At 41.1% G+C, this 14,466-nt stretch overlaps 1 protein-coding gene across 1 annotated transcript; it reads right to left on the reverse strand.

The window, feature by feature from the left end:
• Positions 1 to 880: 880 nt before the first annotated feature.
• LOC307065323 (dipeptidase 2-like) lies at positions 881 to 13,949 on the reverse strand (the record flags this gene model as incomplete). Its single annotated transcript, XM_079722146.1, has 8 exons — positions 13,785 to 13,949; positions 13,332 to 13,458; positions 12,898 to 13,027; positions 12,532 to 12,673; positions 12,161 to 12,230; positions 11,864 to 12,040; positions 11,400 to 11,484; positions 881 to 945 (listed from the first exon to the last, which is right to left on the reverse strand). Exons 1-8 carry the CDS (start codon positions 13,808 to 13,810, stop codon positions 881 to 883), a joined length of 822 nt encoding a protein of 273 aa, XP_079578272.1. The 5' UTR covers positions 13,811 to 13,949.
• Positions 13,950 to 14,466: the final 517 nt, after the last annotated feature.

The raw sequence follows: 14,466 nt of genomic DNA on the forward strand, positions 1-14,466 counted from the left end.
TTTTTTTTCATATTTTTGCTTCCTTGTACAATTTTACTGCATATTTTTGGACTTCAAAAGAATTACATCTTTAGAAATGTTGCAGAGACAATGATGATATGTGCTTTAGATAATTACTACACTATGCTAAATATAATCATATTATTTTGAATTCAAATAAATTTCTATGCTGATAAAAAAAAGAGGCACATTTCATCAATGTTTAAATAGTATCCTTCCTCCTCTAAAACTTAAAATAGGATTCAGTCTGATTCCTAAATGGTTATTTTCTTCAACAACAAGAGCTGACTCAGGCCATTTCTTGTCAGTGGAATCTGAGCATAGAGGTCCCTGTCTGACTGCCCTTTGATTCTCTCTCACATTATCCTGGGTGAATGTAATGGATGGGCATGCCCTTATGACTTAGCCCACTGATACTCCTCCTGATGAGGGTTAATGGTGTGGGCCACTTTAAATCTTGCCCAGCAAAGTGCTGACATCTGGGGTTTCTTATCAAGTTTACCAGATATTCCACAGTAATTTCATAATTTACACAACATAAAAACACTGATCTTGAGCTTAGGAAAGCATTTCATTTAAACAGATACAGAACACTACTCTACAAAATGGTTTAAAATTTGTGAGCAATTGCATTAAATAAACTCTAATATAAATTAATCTAATACAAGTAAACTAATAGTTACAAAGCTATTGGTTGCTTCAGAAGCGGTGGCTACAGATAACTTCAAAGTTGTTTCCTCAATTCATTAAGAGGAGAAACTATTTGCTGTCAACTTCTTCTTGGGGAAGTTTATTCCTTAGTTTGATTCTGATTCACGTTATGAATATATAGGAACCATTACTGGTTCTTCCTTTCCATATTCAGTGCACCATTATACTTCTATCCTATTAAGATCTGGATATCTGTTACTGCTACTGTTGGCTGGAGCCTGGGAGGAGAGAAAGCTATGAACAAAAAAGTCAACAAGTGTTAAAGATTTTTAGCATACCACTGAGACTTTTTATTTACCATAATCATAAGAAATAATAATTAAAATTGCTTATAGCCTGGTCAGTGAGACTTTGAGTAAATTTTGGAAGCATCCATGTTTCATACAGTTTCAGGGGATGTATATTTCCTGTTATTAACTCTATATCCTCTTCAACGAGAACAGAGAGAACTTTCTCTGTTGAAGCAATTTTGTCTTTTTCCTGGGCATTTTCAGTTTTCTCTTATTAGAGACTTGTAAAGCTTACATATACAAACTTACAGGTTTAAAGCAAAGAAGGGATAGAGTAGTCTTGAGAGGACACTGTTTTGTAGCAGGTACACAAGACAGATATAATATTCCCTGATTGCATTTGGCTCCCTAGCCCCATCTCCTTTGTGGAAAGCATCAGCATTCTGATTGGTCTCTGCACCCCACTAACTGAAAGGAACACTGCATTGGCATTCTTAGGGAGCACTGATGGTTGCTCCGAAAACTGTGGTTAGAGCTTGTGCAGCCAAAGTGCACAGGAAAGAAACAAGTATACTTCATATAACATGCTTACTCTGTTTTGCTTAATTAGCACTTATTCCCTGTAAGAGGCTGATTTCTGCTTTGACAAGGAGTATTCACCCAAACCATAAAATTAAAGTTTACATACTTCAGCTTTTCATCCTACTGGAAGAAATGTAGGAAATTTAAAGTTATTTTTTAATTGCTGCTGTTTAGAATGCCTGAAGCCCATTCACTGAACTTGTTAAAGAGCAGTGTGAATGAGGGTATTTTTCGTTTCTTTTTTTCCGACCACAGCGTGAATTCTCAGCCCAAAGTGTGCCCTGTTTCCCACGATAGAGACAGGGGAAAAAGTGCGAGTCTCTCACCACAAAGCATGAGACAACTACAAATACTTCTCTCCCAGAGTTAACATTGATGAGAGCCTTGTGGAAAAGAACTTGCTCCTTTTGCGGGAATACAGTGGAAATGCAAGCTGTATTCTCCACAATTTCACTACTGGAAAAATAGTTTCATAGTCCATGTTTTTTATTGGTCTTCTTAAAAACATATACAGTGTTTACAATAAGGAGTAAAAGAGAAGATTTTCAATGTGATATTTCAAGGAGCATCTTCTAAAGGCAGGATCCAGTCCCAACTTTGGAAAATTAACACACACCTATGAGATCAAAGAGTCACCTGCAAAAAATTTTATTATGTTTTTCTTTCATACTAGTTTCCTAAAGATGCATTGCTACTTCTTGGTAATGTAATAGTCAGAAATGACTATATGGTGGCCATTTGAGGAAGAAGTGGATCTTACATAAGTGTCTAGTGACCTTATCTCTTTTGATACAATACCTCTTGGTTTCAGAGACTTGCACAGATTTCCTCTAAATGAATAAACTTAGTAAGATTTTTCTAACTATCAATTAGTCTGAAAGTAGATTTAGAAATCTACTTCTGAAGCAGTTTTGTTAAGTAATTATTGGTCAATTCTCTTTCTGATTGGTACTTCTTTCTGCAAAACAAATCCCCGTACTTAAAGCAATTAATACCACCATCCCTGACTCCTTGATTATTACACAGTGATGTTTCTTGAGAAAAAAGCTTACCCTTTTTGGGGGGAGACTTCAGTCCATGAAATAAAATGTCATTAAAACTAGATCTGCGTCTAATGCCAGTGTGATGCAGATCAGTATCCCCTTTCTTTTGACTTTCCAGGTTGTGTGAAAAGAATGGTATGGTTTGGTTTAGGAAGGGTTGTAGCTTCAGAGGATTGCATTATGTTTCTGTGTCACATTGCAGGGTTTTATTTCAATATTATATCTTGTTCTGTAAAAACACCATAATAATTCTCTTACTTATTATTAAATAATTAAACGCTGCCCTTTGTTTACTTTCCCCTTCTGATCAGAAGACTGCTCTCCACTCTAGGCCTTGATCTGAGTTCCAATTCATCAGCTTGTAGTAGCTACACTTCTGATTTCTGAAGGCAGACAGATATGGGTCCCATTTCTGTCTTCATCAGTTATCATTTAGCCTCTGATATATGCATACCAGAGCTGGCAGTGACAAACATTTTGCTTCTCCTTATTTTCCCAGGGTTCTGCGCATTTTCATATTTTATGTAGAGTTGGGATGGGGTGGAAAGAAAGAGCAGGAAAACATGCTTTTAGGAAGGTCTGAAATACAAATCACATGGAGGTAACTGCTTGAGAGAAAACCACCCCTACCTGAGTATTGTCAATAAAGTAGCACAGGGAGGCAAACGAATCAATTGTTCACTAAAAATATTCTTCTTTAGAAGAATAAAATTCACAAGAAAGCCTCATTGCAAATAAAATATATTTGTTTTCCTAAAGGAAGATATTTGAAAAGTAGTAGTAAATACCTACTTTGACCTTCTGTGTCCCTAGTGTTCTATCTCCACTAAGTTTTATGAACACTACATAGAGGAGGAGCCTGAGTCTCAAAGACCATAAGTAAGACATGGATTCCAGAGCCTTTGCAAGGTCCTTTATGCCCCATGACTTCCCACTGCTTGTGCTGTTCATCCAGATAGGTGCTTAGGATACCAGAATGAATGCATCTCTTTCAAGAGGTTTTTAACAGATATCATTAGAAAATTAACAAGTTCAACACCTAACAAATAGAACAGAATGCTTTATTTAAAGCAGAAACAGAATAAATGCTCACCTAGTATCGTTTAAATCCCCTTTAAGTTATTTTTTGAATCAACATGTTTATATCTGAGGGTATTTTCCTATTTTTTCCTAGTTCCCTTTACTTGCACCTCCTTTCATTTTCTCTTTTCCCAACTGAAATGTTTATGGTTTCAAAAGTAATTACTTCTTGGAGAAAGTTTTCGTGTATACTAAGTGCTACCAAGTGGAAGCCATAAGCATAGAGTCTGCTAGCATTTAGAGTGGTATAATACATAGCTAGGTTGAATCAAGTGGGAGAAAAGGTTAATCATTCTTTTAAACTGGCAGTGATGCCGGAGGTGGATTAATATGCTTTTTGAATCTCTTATGTGCTGTAAGTCTCCTTGATCACAATCACTATGTTAATGGTTGAGGTTTTGAATTAGAGGTGTCTCCTGGGCTCAGCTGGGCCAACTCCCTTAATCTCCCTGGCCATATTAGTGATAGATTTCTCATTTCAATACATGATCTATGTTAGAGGGAGTGTTGACTATACCAGACTCTTAACGTGGGCACCCAAAACGTGGAAGAATCTCTCTACTGGTGATTAATCATAACTCTTTTCATTGTGAATATAGTCCTTCTCTTAGATAAGGGAGGAACACCATGAAAAATAGAAAGTTCTCGGGTGTCTGTGGAAGCTGGAGTGCTCTCGATCTGTCAGCTCACTGGCAGAGCAGGCTTCACACAGACACTAGAGAACAAAATGTGAAATTGGCACCAGCCAGCCTCTCCATTGCACAGGATATCCCTATTTAAATTTGACAACCAGGATATTTTACAATTTGAAATTCTTGTCATCTGGTTTTCTTTAGTTTCTTCTTTGGGATGAAAAGACTGAGAAGCTTGTTAAAAAATCTGGAATTCTGATGGTGAGGCTTAACCAGATCTATTGAGTCATCAATCAGCAAATATTGATCTATGCTTACCATTCCCCCAGTTACTATACTAGAGATCCAGACACGTCTCAGATAGTGGCCTTGCTCATTCACTGTATTTACAGTACGTTTTTCTAAATGTAACCAGAGCTCAGGTAAAGACAAGACATTGATTTGAGTCTGAAGTAAACAATGCCGCCCGCTCTGATCCCTTCACTTCCCAGAATTATTTTGTTTCAGGTAGTAATTTTCCCAGACCAATAGAACAAAGTCCTATCGTCTATTTATTTAATGTTTTGTCACAATAGTCCTTGCCCCTTTGACCTCTAGTGAGGAAATTTGCATAAGAAACTGAAATATGCTTAGGTTCTACCGGTAAATGCAGATAATGATATGAATGAAATTGAAAATGAAAGTCAAAGGTAGAAAAGGCAGTTCTGAATAGATAAAGTAAGACAGAGGTATTTGAAAAATCAAGTAGAAAAGATACAATAAGGAATGAAGAGCTTCTGGAAGTTTTCCAATAGGTGAGGGGTTGGTACATTTTTTTTTTTTTTTAAGAACATGTCTGGCAGTTGTATGCCAGAGAAAGTTATAAGGGGTTGACTATATGCATGAAGTCCAGTGAGAACACTGTTTCTGTAGGCCACTAACGGTGTTCTGAGTGTACATTCTTTAGTACTAGAAATTAAGTTAGGAAACAAAGGGTAAGCTGAGGTCATTTTAAATGAAATTTCACAAATGATTAAAGGTGAAGAGCTTAAAGAGCTTAAAGAGATTAAAGAGCTAAAATGTGTCTTTTTTCGCTCAGCCAACACACTGAGCACGTACTATGGGGCAAGCACTGTGCTTATGGGTAAGAGATAAAAGAAAAAATAAAGGCCAGAGGAACTCAACAGAGAATGTGAGAGATGCAGAAACAACTCATTACAATCTAATAGGGATAAGCTATTAAATAAATAGATCATAAAAATGTAACTTTGTAAAACAGAACTTGGAGTCAATAACCCTGCTAGGGGATATTGAAGAGGATGTCAACAATGAGGGGATCTTGGAATTAGGTTTTGAATGTCAGTAGGAATTTTTCACGTGGAGAGAAGATCAGGAGCATACCAGGCAGAAGGAACATCCTGGACTTGAGAACCAACACAGTACATTTAAGTGATTGTAAATGGGATTTTTTGGACTAGAGCATAGGGTATAATTTGCCAAATGGTAGAAAATGGAGTATAAAAGTTAGGCTGGAATAAAATGTCTTAATTCTTATGATGAAAGATAGGTGTTTTCCTAGAAAATGGGTTACTTATAAATATTTTTAAAATAGAGACTGCTGTGTAAGGCTTGAAAAAACACTAAATCAGAGTTGTACTGAGCTCAGGCTTAGTGGTGAAAATTTCTGTATTTTGTTTTCCAGGTTGGATACTGTTACAATTCTTTAACGTTTCTTTTTCCTAAGTAAAGGCATCTGGTGAAACTATATCATCTATTTTATCCCAGGAAAGTTCTGTCTTAACCTTTCTTCTATGTATTTTTTCTATTTAAAATGCTTTTGCAGAATCTAATCATATGAAGTTCGGATACTTGAAGTACCTGCTCATATTCTCTCTTTGACATAATGGGAATAATTGGGAAGTCTTCTCTAATTTTGAGACTACCATGACTGCTCTCTTATGTTGGTTATTCCTGTAGATGAACCAATTTTAGCTTCATCTGAGTGATTAGTTAAACTTAATACTCATAGATTGATTCAGCAGGTCTGAGAAGATATCTCAGAATATGTATATAGAGAGATAAACAGTAAGAAATTACAGTAAGCACAAAAACAGATAAAGATCATTCATAATTTTTCATGAGATCTTATTTTCTCTCATCTCATTTTTTTCATAACTTTTCTTTAATCATATGAAAAAGAAGGGAATTTTCATGGCATAACAAAGGATATGCAAAACTTAAGGAAACACAATATTTTAAATTTCTCAAACTTATTTGTATAGGATTCAGAATGCACTTAAAATGATTAAATGACTTAAGCTAATTCCTTTTTATTGCAAACTCTTTTAACCCCAATTAACCAAGCAAGAAACTGAGAGTCATTCTTTACTCTTCTCCCCTCCCTTAAACTCTGGAACAATCCCTAAGAGTTGTCATAATTATACTATATATATATATATATATATATATATATATATATACACACACACACACACACACACACACATATGTCCATTCTTCCCTATGTCCATTGTCATATATTTTACATTTCTTACGCGGATGTAACATCCAAGTTCACTTTTTCCCTGACTCCAGTATTATTTCTGTCTTGTTTAGTCTCTGCATTGTAACCTAAATTTCACTCAACATCTTAGAGCTCTTTGATAGCTTTTCTTTAATTTTGGGGAAAAGGCTTCAATCACTGTGCTCTTGCCTACTAGTCTGCCCTTATCTGGTTTCTCTATCCTAACTTAGCATCTCCTTCTTCCATAAATTTTCAGCAATACTCAATAGACTTCAGGGTTAGACTTCTCTTAATGCTGAACTTTCTCCAGGTTATGTCATCAATTTGCATCATTCTTTACTTATTCAATCCTTGGTGAATGCACTCTCATCATATAAGTTTGAAAATAAACATCGAATATCTGGCTTTTCATGACTTCCATTAGAGATTACATTCCCTTTCCATGTGTTCTTATAAAACTTGGCTGTCCAGTTACCTATGAGAGGTATAGTTATATTTCATAGTTCATTTCCCTTACTACATTGTAAACTCCACATGAACAATGTCCTTATTTACCAGTGTTGTAGGTACTCAATGAATATTTATACTGTTTAAAGATTTATTCTGTTAAAAGTTAAGAGACTGTATATATTCCATAAATAAGAGAAAATGTAGCTCAGAACCAAGTAGTGGCAAGAGGCTTGAATAAAAGCAGACAATATTGAGAGATAGATGGAATTTAGGTTAGACAGTACTTGGTTACTGAATTAATTGTGAAGGTGAGGGATGATTATACAGAGTCCAGAGTTTTATTTTTTTAATTAATTTTTATTAGAGTAGAGTTGCTTTAAAATGTTGTGTTAGTTTCTGCTGTACAGCAAAGTGAATAAGTTATAGCTATACATATATTCCCTCTTTTCTATATTTCTACCCATTTAGGTCACCAGAGAGCACTGAGTAGAGTTCCCTGTGCTATACCATAGTTTCTCATTAGTTATCTATTTTATACATAGTGGTGTATATATGTCAATCCAAATCTCCCAATTCATCCTACCCCACTTCCCCCCCTTGGTATCCATGTGTTTGTTCTCTACATCTGTCTCTATTTCTGCTTTGCAAATAAGTTCATCTGTACCAATTTTCTAGATTCCAAATATAAGTGATATTATACGATATTTGTTTTTCTCTTTCTGACTTACTTCACTGTGTATGACAGTCTCTAGGTCCATCCATGTCTCTGCAAAGGGCACTATTTCATTCCTTATTATGGCTGAGTAATATTCCACTGTATATATGTACCACATTTTCTTTATTCATTTCTCTGTTGACGGACATTTAGGTTGCTTCAATGTCCTGGCTATTGTAAAGAGTACTGCAATGAATATTAGGACGCATGCATCTTTTTGAATTATGCTTTTCTCCAGGTATATGCCCAGGAGTGGGATTGCTGGGTCACATGGTAGTTCTATGTTTAGTTTTTTTAAGGAACCTCCATACTGTTCTCCATAGTGGCTGTACCAGTTTACATACCCACCAACAGTGTAGGAGGGTTCCGTTTTCTCCACATGCTCTCCAGCATTTATTGCTTGTAGATTTTTTGATGATGGACATTCTGACCGGCGTGAGGTGATACCTCCTTGTAGTTTTGATTTGCATTTCTCTCATAATTAGTGAGGTTGAGCATCTTTTCATGTGTCTGTTGGCCATCTTTGGAGAAATGTCTATTTAGGTCTTCCATCCACTTTTTCATTGGGTTTTTTTTTTTTTGATATTGATCTGCATGAGTTGCTTAAGTATTTTACAAATTTATTTATGTTTACATATTTTGGAGATTAATCCCTTGTCAGTTGCTTCATTTGCAAATATTTTCTCCCATTCTGAGGGTTGTCAGAGTCCAGAGTCTTCAGTGTTTCCCCAGTATCCAACTTGGACAACTGTACAAATAGTGGTGGTATAAATGATGTAGACAGATGAATAGTGGAAGTAAGTATTGAAGGTAAAATTAATCATTCAGTAACATCACATAATTAATTTTAAGTGTCCATGTTACATTGAGGCAGAGTTTTTCAGTTGGCAATTAGTTAGGTTTGTAAGAGACTCAGGAGAGAGATATATAAGTTTTAGGTCAAGATCTGTGATATATATTGTGGCTGGAATCACAAGAGAAGATGAGACCACCTATCAAGGGCAGAAGAGAGCTTCTGAGAAATACACATCTCTTGGCAGAGGGCAAACTGAGAGGGCCCAATGAAAGAGATAAGGATGTCCAGAGGCAGGAGGAAGAAGTAGCAGGTTAAGATGCTACTGTTGATAAGGTGAAAGATTTTTCTGAGATGACAAGTTTGATCAACAAAATCAAATATTGCTGAAAGGTGACATAATTACCAAACAATATTCATTCAATTTAATCACAAATTAAATGTTGGTGAATGCAATTCCAGTGCAGATAAGTGAAAAGAAAAAAGCAAAATTGTGTGAGTCACAAGGTACATAAAGATAAGAAAATACAGACAATGAGAATAAATACAATTTTTGATAAACTGTACTGTGAAATTAAGAAGAGAGGAAAGGTAGCTAGAGAATTACTTGGCATCAAGCAAGAGTAATTTTTAATGGGCGCGGGGCAGCTTTTTAATGGGAGGGGGCCAAAATAAAATCGCTGAAGAGGAAAACCTTAACAATACCAATGAGATGGGAAAATGAATGGAAGATACTGAGGAAGTGAGAATAGGTATTTATAAACTATGTAGAAAAGCTATCCTTGTACGTAGAGGAAAAAGTTAGTTAGCAGTGTTTTTGCTTTATAGTCTGTGTTTTCTCTGTGAAATAAAAGTTTGATGCGAGCTGATGTCCCCTTGAGATAGCGCTCATCAAATATCCTATGTGCTTATCTACAGTTTTCATCCTATTTTGTAATTAGACTGTTTTCCTTTGATTAGTTGTGGCCAGTGCCAAAGAAACAGAATAAACTGTATCACTTCTGAGCTGAGGTCATTAGGAGCCAATGTCCCTCTTGTCTGGTTCTCTGCTATTGTGACATTGGAGGTCACATAGTCCAGATGACATGGCTTCAAGATGGGTCTGGACCATATGATCTGTAAGGGCTTTACTTAGTAGAGAAATAAGTTACTCGTATTTTCCACTGAGATTCCTGTGTTAAATAGATCTCCCTGTGAGAGCACAGAGAACATAGCGAAGGCTGAAATGACAAAGACAGAGGGAGAGATGTTGGTAACACATGGAAGGTGCCTGGCAGATAATATATTAAATGGTAAACAAAGCTGTTGGAGTAAGAGAGAGTATATAAGAGATGAGAAGAAGACCAACTGTATGTAGTATCTAGTGCTAAGGAGTGAGGAGAGAAACAACTGAAAAAAATAAAAATAAAAAAATGATCAGAAAGAAGGTAGGTGGTATGCCAACAGAAATCATAAGATTGCTATAAAACATAAAGGAAGGTAGTTTTAAAAGAAGCTCCATTTAATGGAGTCAGTGTTTCCCAAAGGGAAAATCCTATGGGAACTGAAAATAAACCATCTGATTTGATGACTAAACTTTTATGAACAAAAATGGAACCATTTCAGGAAAGCCATGGGAGAAGACGCTGTGTTACAGTGGGGAGAGTAATCAATACATTGTGAAGAAAGGTGCCTTCATTTCCAAGAAATGCCAACTAAGAAGTGAAGAGAGCATATAAAGGGAAGGGATAATGTAAGAAAATTAAAAACAAAATTTAATTAAGGAAACTTGAATAATTTGTAGACAAAGAGGAAGGTATTAGTGAGAGACTGAAAATCAGAGAAAGTTATCTTATGTTGTTGTTATGGACTGAATTGTGTCCCCCCAAAAATTATATGTTGAAGCCCCTCTCAATTTTACTGTAGAAGATGGAAGTTAAATCCTTTAGGGAGGTAACTGAAGTTAACTGAAGTCATAAGGGTGGGGTAATAATCTGACAGGGACTGATTTTGTCCTTATAAGAAGAGGAATAGATTCCAGAGATCTCTCGCCCTATGCTCATAGAGGAAAGGCCGGGTGAGGACACTGCAAGAAGACAGCCATCAGCAAGCCAGGAAGATTGTTCTCACCAGAAACCAATTCTTATGGTATTCAATACCTTAATCTTGGACTTCCACCCTCCAGAACTGTGAGAAAATAAATTTCTGCTGTTTAAGTCATTCAGTCTAGAGTATTTCACTATAACAGCCCAACCAGACTAATACAGACCTTCATGTACACTGCAATATACAGAAGCTAAACAATGATTGTGAGCCAGAGATTACATCTTGAACAGAAGTGTAATGACACTTGTGGTGCTCACAACTTCACGAGTTTTGTCAGAAAGGTGAAAAAAAGTTAGTCAAACAACAGTTCTGATAGTGGACATTTTCTTTATGTTTTTGACATAAAGCAGTGTCTGACAACCTCCCTGATACCCATCAGTATCACAGTTTGATCCTGTGGCTGCAGTTCCACCTGGCACCAAGGTGATGTGTACTGTCCATTCTTTGGGTTTTGGGAGCTGTTACCTATTGCCAACAGGTGGGTCAAACCACTGGGGCTCTTCTGAAGTCCTCCCCAAATTTGGACCCAGCTTTAGCTCCAAATCAGTTTTCAGAGAGCCCAGGGTGAGGCTCACCTGCCACAGTAGACACGTTGGCTAACGGGTTGCACTGCAGCTCCTGAACGGACAAGGACACCATCATGATCCCACTGTTATTCTTCTGCAGGGGCGGACCAGTGGACAGTCAGCTTGGCCTCCAGCACAGCCTCCTGCCTGTTCACTCTCTCGGTCCCTGTGAGGAAGGTATTCAGCCCTAGCTTTGAGGTCAGAGTCATCTCCTCTCTTGGTTTGTGTGAATGGAGGAGCTGCAGCCCTGGTCTGGGTGGTGTCTTGGCCCTGGGTTTCCAGGTTTGGAGGAGTATCTTACCACCTAGACCCCCACCTAGTGCTCAGAAGTTCAGGGGCTGTGGACTGTGGGTTTTGGGGGCAGAAGATATTTAACCTGGCATTTGAGGAAATTGAGGGAGAAGAGGCTCAGGTTCAAGGGCTCCTGGTTTGAATCTCTTGCTTTAGGTTTGAGGGCCAGGGCAGTCTCTCACCAGAAGCTGCAGGATATCATCAGAAACATTCGGAGTGTTCTTGCACATACCCCGGGCAGCTGAGTGGGAGAAGATGACAGGTGCCTGTGAGAATTCTAGGGCTCGCTGTGCCACAGCATCTGAGACATGGGACAAGTCCACCATCATGCCCAGGCGGTTCATTTCTGCCACCACCTTCTGCAGGGACAGGATGAGGAGAGGGCATGAGGGCTGCATTTATCTTGTGTGCATTTATCTGTAGGGAAAAGGCGGGGCTGTACATTCATGTGGGGCAGGGTATGGAAGCCGGGTCCTTACCTCGCCAAAGCTGGTCAGCCGACTGACATTGCTGTAGGAGGGGTGGATACCCTTTGCTGAGCTCTGCACACTGCAGGATGGCCAGGAGGCATTCTGACGGGTGGCCGTGACTTGGCTACAAGTGCCTAGAAAGAGGTTCTTTCGAACCGTCTACACCTGCAACTCCCTGGTGCAAGAGGAGGGACCGAAACTGGGCTGTGCCTGGCATTAGGAGGGCCCTTCTGGGGATTCTGTCTTGTTCTGCAATCCTCCATTGCCCTCCCCACCCCAGGTTCAGGGCCAGATCCCAGGGGTAAACTTGCTTTGGGCCCCAGCATGATCTTTGTCAGATCCCTGCCTCACTGGGCCCTTACCATCTGCACTGTGCTCACCAGGGCGTGTTGCAGGTGTGGGTGAGTGTCACGTAGCGCACACCCAGTGCATAAAAGGTACGCAAGATGGAGAGGCTACTGTCCAGTGAGTGGCCTCCCTCCACACCAGTGAGGCAAGGCAACATCCGGGTATTGTTGAGAGCTGGGGGCAGGTAGGTCAGATGATCATTTTCAGAGGCAGGGGTAGCTTACTGAAGTCCCTAACACATACCACCGCCAGTCTCTTTACATTTTTTTTTGTTTGTTTTTTGGCCGTGCTGCGCAGCATGAGGGTCTTAGTCCCCACACCGGGGATCAAACACAAGCCCCCTGCAGGGGAAGCGTGGAGTCTTAACCTCTGGACTACCAGGGAAGTCCCCCGTGTACCTTTAACTGAGGTCACAAGGTCCAGCTCAGAATAGGAGGCACACATGAGGCGGATGAGGTGAACTTGCTCCAGGGTGAGGCACACCGCATCCCGTTCGTGGGTCTGGCATGGGACGTAGGCTGACCACAACTGAGGGAAGGCCAGGGCTTAGTTTGGGCTTTGGAGCTCCTTGGGCTTCTCATAGCCTCCTCAGCTGGCACAGAACTCACTGTGCCCAGAAGTCACATGTAATTTGTTGCTTTTTCTGTGGTACTTGGATGCCCATCATATTGGCTCACTGTGACCCCTGTAGCCCCCAGCATCCATGGCATGGCACTTTCTAGGTCACTATGGTAACTTACTTCCAGTGTGACTAACCTGTGGTCTCTGAGACCCTCAAACTGCCCCACATTCCCCAGCAGCCATGGTGGCACCTTGTGTGTCCCTTTGGTACCTGGGCAACCATGAGACCGTCTTTCAGCCTGTCCAAGCTGGTGTGGCCATGGCTGAAATTGCGCAGATTAACATCCTGTAGCCCGTGGTGGTAAAACTGCCTCGGAACCAGGGGCATGTCGTTGTGGCTGGAGGGAGGTCAAGGCAAATGGGTGGGCTCCTTAGGTCTTGGGATCAGGCAGGACACATTGCCTGGCCTGGGCCAGCCTGGGGGTCCCCCACCTCACACTGTCACACAGACTATACTAGGAGCAGCTGAGGCCTGGCCTGAGGGGTTCCCAACAGGGAGGGGATGACAGAGATGGGAAAGGTCATCCCTAGATGATGGAGAGGACACCCAGGGGTGGTGTGAGGGAGCCTCCCCACTAGCGCTGCATGCTCCGGACCTCCTCCCCTGCCCAGGGCCAGGCTAGGCCCCCACCGGCCCCCAGCAGCCCGCACACACTGCAGCCACCCGTCCACAAGTGGGAAGTCCCACATCAGGGCCCGCGTGCGCTCCCATGAACTTGGGGTGCTGGAGGTGCCCGGCGTGGTCTGCACGGGTTACAGTTCACAGCAGCAGACCCAGCAGGAGCAGCAGACACAGCAGAGGCCGCTGGCTGAGTGCACGGGGACCTTCGAGGCCTCCTGGCCGCAAGCTGCGCAGGGCCAGGCAGGTGGGCAGAGGCGGGTCTGAGAGGGGCGGGTGATGGGGTTCTGTCCGTTGACACTGGCCACACAGCAGCGCAGCCTCGCGAGGGAGACGGTTTGAGAGAGGGGATACAGAGTCACAGGACCCTGCGACCCGTGTGCGGAGAGCCGCGTTCCGCGAAGCCAGGCAGCCACAGGGCGGCACTGCCCTCCCGCCCCCTGCTCGGAGCCAGCTCCCGCGGGCTAAGCTGGCCTCTGCGGAGAGCCCACTCGCCTCCCGTCGCGGGTTCCCTCCGCCCCTGCCCCTCTTCCCGCTCCCACTGCTCCGAGGGGGCGCCCTAGCTTGCTCTCCCCCGCCTCTAACCTTCCTGTCCAAGCTGGGGTGCTTCTCTCAGAGGGCCACCTTCAGCCCGAGGCCTCCCGGGAGCGCAACTCCTCCCCATCTGCCTGCAGCCGGCCCCGCCCACCCCGAGGGCTGCGTGCCAGTGTCTCTGTGGCCACAAGTG

This window comes from Hyperoodon ampullatus (genome assembly GCF_949752795.1).
Source record: "Hyperoodon ampullatus genome assembly, chromosome: 17".
Classification (NCBI taxonomy): domain Eukaryota; kingdom Metazoa; phylum Chordata; class Mammalia; order Artiodactyla; family Ziphiidae; genus Hyperoodon; species Hyperoodon ampullatus.